General features: G+C 39.0%; 1 protein-coding gene across 1 annotated transcript in view; it reads left to right on the forward strand.

The window, feature by feature from the left end:
• The window catches only part of LOC125046454 (cAMP-specific 3',5'-cyclic phosphodiesterase-like), a gene marked incomplete in the record, with an annotated part of 556,588 nt that overhangs the window by 452,652 nt on the left and 98,602 nt on the right, over window positions 1-5,334 (forward strand). The window contains 1 exon segment of the mRNA XM_047644237.1: window positions 242-301. Within this exon segment, the coding sequence (XP_047500193.1) occupies window positions 242-301 (60 nt within the window).

Below are 5,334 nucleotides of genomic sequence, written 5' to 3' on the forward strand. Positions count from 1 at the left end.
CTTTAAACGATTACATGTGCATTTTATCGTAGGCAACATGTTATTACTTTCTCTCTTTTAAAAGAAGTATCTTCTTTATAGAATGTTTTGATGGTTAGACCTTCCCGTACTTAGATATTTAGACGCTTAATCACGCTCAGGCGGGAGATCCACCACCATCTCCCTCTCGAACCGAACTCAGAGCTACCAACCCCATGTATGTGTTCAGTAGGCTGGTGGCTAACTGTGTCAATATTTGCAGGTCACGAGTTATGTTGGCCACCCTGAGCGAGTCTCGTGGGGCCAATGACGACAGGCCGATGTGAGTCTTGTCATATGCCTCTTTCTTCCCTCACCTTAAAACAGCTTCCTTCACTGCCTCTCTCCCTTCGCCCCGTCTCTCTGCGACAACAGCAACCTCGTCTGCGAAAGAGAAATAAAAAAGAAAAGGAAATACATTCCACATTTGAATTTAGATGAATATAAAAGATAGAGATAAGAGATCCTAGAAAGAGTCACAAGAATGGGTAATTTTATCCGAAAGGCAAAGACGAGGATGAGTTGTTGTCGTATATTGACGGTTAAAAAAAAGGTTCAGTTTTTTCACTATCACAGAGAAAGAACTGGACCTTCGACATGCCTGTAGACTTAACCACTCGTAGATTTTCTCTCGTAGATCGGACGTAGAGGCTTCTTTAAAAAACAAATGCTTTACAAGTAGTTCGGACCGTAGGCCATTCTTGAAGAAAAAAAAAAAAGGCGGGAGTGCTTGTATGGTAGACCAGTAACTAACACGATACACCTTCCGCTTGTCGCCCTTCAGTAGTGTGCATGTGGTCCGAGCTCGCCGACAGCACCCTAGCATTGCATCAACGACTGACTCCGGTGCCACTCGTGACATCCGGAAGTGACCGTGGGAAAAAGGTGGGGGCGGGGGGGGGGGGGGGGGGGTACATAGCGTGCCTGCGTCTTTGTGATTTCGTGTTAGTTTGTGTTTTTTTTGTGTGTGTGTGTTTGTTTGCTTTGCTTTGGGTGTTTGTTCTTGTGTGTTGGTGTGAATTGTGCGTGTCTTGTTTTTCAGACCTGCTCCTGTGTATGTGTGTGTGTGTATGTGTTGTGTGTGTGTATGTGTGTGTGAGAGAGAGAGAGAGAGAGAGAGAGAGAGAGAGAGAGAGAGAGAGAGAGAGAGAGAGAGAGAGAGAGAGAGAGAGAGAGGCGGGTAGGGAGGGGGAGACAGACAGGAGGACAGATGGACCGACAAATAGGAAGAGACAGAGAAACAGACAGAAAGACCGAAAAAAAACAACAATAAAGAAATAGAGACATAAACACAACAAGAGACACAGACAAAGCATCTCCTACGATGAAGAAGGACGAAAAAAACACACAAGAATTAAAAACATCGTTGCTTCAGTGAACACGTAGTTGAATTGCAATCAGTTGCCAGATCTTGCACGTGTGAAGTAGCTGTAGCCATTAACACCTGTCTTGTACAAGTAATTTTACGCAACTAGCTCCTGTCTTGTACAAGTAATTTTAAGCAACTAGCTCCTGCCTTGTACAAGTAATTTTAAGCAACTTGCTCCTGTCTTGTACAAGTAATTTTATGAAACTTGCTCCTGTATTGTACAAGCAATTTTCAGTAGACCCTGTCTTGTACAAGTATTTTGCAGGATTTAACTCTTAGTCGCGTGCTTGTTCTTGGTAAGAATTAAGATGTTTTTTTCAGGTTTTCATCTACTTCGTTATTCATCCAGGTGTGTTATATTTTATATCAAAGCTAATACTTCTGATTCTTCACTTACTACGATGATATTCATAAAATATCCAAATTCATTTTTTTAACAAAGGCTCATTTATTTACTACGGTGTTCATGTAACATTTTGCTTTACAAAATATAAATAGATGGATAGAAAATTTATGTATAGAAATGTTCAGTTGGCATAACACACACTAATGTCAATCATGTAGAAGGTATTTGGATAGATATTTACGTGTCATGCAGTTGCGATAATCTATCACTTTTATACACACATGTGTGTGTGTGTGTGTATGTGTGTGTGTGTGTGTGTGTGTTTGTGTGTGTGTGTGTGTGTATGTGTGTGTGTGTGTGTGTGTGTGTGTGTGTGTGTGTGTGTGTGTGTGTGTGTGTGTGTGTGTGTGTGTGTGTGTGTGTGTGTCCATATACATACATATATATATATATATATATATATATATATATATATATGTATATATATATGTATGTATGTATGTATGTATGTATGTATGTATGTATGTATGTGTATATGTATATGTATATGTATATATATATATGTATATATATATAAATATATATCCATGCATGCACGTGCGTGTGTGCGTGCGACATAGTAAAATAAAATCCTACACACAGAGCCAAAAGTCAATCTGACTTTCTCTTCCAGTTTCATATAATTATTATCATCCTCATTAATATTGTTTTTATCATTGTTATTGTTATTATTATTATAACTATCATCATTATTATTATCATCATCATCATTATTATTATTATTATTATTATTATTATTATTATTATTATTATTATCATAATTATTGTTTTTTTTTTTACTATTATTATTGGCACAATCATTACTGTCATTACTATTAAGCATTATCATCATTATAACTCTTTTCATTGTTATTATTATTATTGTTATTATTATCCTCATTATTATTATTATTGCTATTCCTATTGCAAATACTATCACCGTCACCATTATCATTTTAGTTATTTTCATCCCAAACACATTGTCAGGGACTTTCTCTAATCATCGATAATTATACTACTGTACGTCTCCCCAAAACTATTTAGCAGAGTGATTTTCGAACGATAATTAGGGTGTATTTCCACCCCCCTTTTTATGACTGACACGTGTTGACTTTGGACATCCCTTTGCGCTCTTTTACTCAGAGAAGTGACATCAGCCCGTCCTTCATGACATCACACTGTCCTCGGTGACCTCACTGGCTCGCTTACGAAACAGACTGTCATGCACTCGCACATATTCATAGACGTGCAAGTCATATATACACCTACGCAATTATTTACATACATACACATACGTATAAGCATATTATACGCATATACATACAGATACGCATACGCACACACACACACGTGCAACACACACACACACACACACACACACACACACACACACACAGACACACACACACACACACACACACACACACACACACACACACACTTATATATGTACAGTATACACACACAGCAATGTGATTGTCTCAATAGATTTAGTTTTTGAAATGCTCATTCAAACACTTCTTTCCACGACTTCAGCACTAGTCGTTATTCACATATACACAGTACGTTATTCTTCACTTCAATTTTTATAATCTTGATGCACAAACACCTTCACAGTTGATCTAAATGTCCTTGTATTTCTCAATGTACTACTTATTTTTTTACTACAGGCACAGCAAGCACTTATAAATTGTGATATCATTTATGTCAAAATTCATTCTTCTGCTGTAATTGTGTTTCTTAATATCACAAGAAATCACACATTTCACGTTTATATGACCCGTTTTTATGAGTCTTTCGAACAGTTTGTGTAACGTAAAAATGTGTTGCAGTTGGGCTATGTTTTTTGTTTGTTTGTTTGTTTTTTGTACACTATTATCTGAAATTGTTGGTGTTTGTTAGTATAAGTGTTTTTGTTTGCTAATTTTATAGTTTTTACATTGTTCGTTCTCTTAAATGTGACACACCTTTTTTCCCCAACGCGCATCTTTTTAAACTTGGTATTACTTTCCTTTGGGCACTATTATTTTAAGATTTTTTAACGGGGTAAGTTTGAATTATATTTTCATGTTATGGTACCATGATCCCTTTTATGTGATATTTTTACAGGGTCATCATATGCATTCTATCATTGGTCTGTGTACAAGCAACTGGGTGATGCATCATAACATTTGTCTTATGTTGTAGATAGAATATGGTTGAAAGCTTAAACACTACGGTTCGTGTAGTATAGATTTGAAGATTTTATTAAGGTATATAGCTTGTTATCGTCTGTAGAATAGTTTTTTTTATGTAAGGGTTGCTGTAGTGCTTGGATATTTACAGTTAAGGAAATAACTATGCTGTTGATATATCACAGAATTTGTTCTTCTTTGAAATATGTCGAAAGGTAAGTGTCCATTTCTTTGGTATTTGAATTACCTTATGTCTGACCTCACAGCTATGTTTGTAAGACCAGCGTAAACATCTGATATTTACAAAGAAAATGTTCCCCTCACTCGAACGAATACACGCGTAAAAAAACACGAAATTCCAAGATGTTTTAAAATGTTACCCCCCAAGCTGCCAACACCACACGCGAAATGAGTGACGAAAGGGAGGGAGGGAAGGAGGGAAGGAGGGGAGAGGGAGAGAGGGAGGGAGGGAGGGAGGGGAAAGGGAGGGAGGGAGGGAGGGAGGGAGGGAGGGAGGGAGGGAGGGAGGGAGGGAGGGAGGGAGGGAGGGAGGGAGGGAGGGAGGGAGGGAGGGAGGGAGGGAGGGGAGAGAGAGAGAGAGGGAGGGAGGGAACCATTGCCGTTACCTTGGCGATGGTTCCGTCTTGTATCTGTGGCAATATTAGTCATGTAACTCAACATTGCATAACAGTTTGCATAATTCGCTCCTGTAAGAATTCATGGCTAAGGGCGAACACTTGAAAATAAATGAGGGCGAAGGAAAGAGAGAGAAGAGGAAGCGAGTGAAAGGGGAAGGAGAAAACAAAGGGAAAGATACATTCTTCGAAAGAGATTTGTGGAATCGCCAAAAAGGACGCGTCATAGTGACGTCACGTTGACGCAGTTCTGACGTCACGCCCAGTCACGCTTGCCTTCTGCTCTTCGAGATGGCTGTTCCTGTTTCCTGCGGTCGGAGCGTGGAATAAAAAGGAAATAAAAGAGAGGAGGATCTCACGACATTCCAGGGTCTCACGTTTATTAGAGTTCCATGAATGATATGTATTTGAATTGGGAAACACGCATGTGCGTAAACACACACGCGCGCGCGCAAACACACACACACACACACACACACACACACACACACACACACACACACACACACACACACACACACACACACACACACACACACACATATACACACACACATACATATACACACACACACACACACACACACATATACACACACACATACATATACACACACACACACGCTTAAACACACAGTAATAATAACAACGAAACCCCTTTCTTCATTAAACTCCGCACACGAGAACAAATAACAGTTATTCTATGTTAGTTCGTCCTTTCTACTTGTTCTAACCAAACATGGGCTTAGAAGG

This window comes from Penaeus chinensis, chromosome 4, assembly GCF_019202785.1.
Source record: "Penaeus chinensis breed Huanghai No. 1 chromosome 4, ASM1920278v2, whole genome shotgun sequence".
Classification (NCBI taxonomy): domain Eukaryota; kingdom Metazoa; phylum Arthropoda; class Malacostraca; order Decapoda; family Penaeidae; genus Penaeus; species Penaeus chinensis.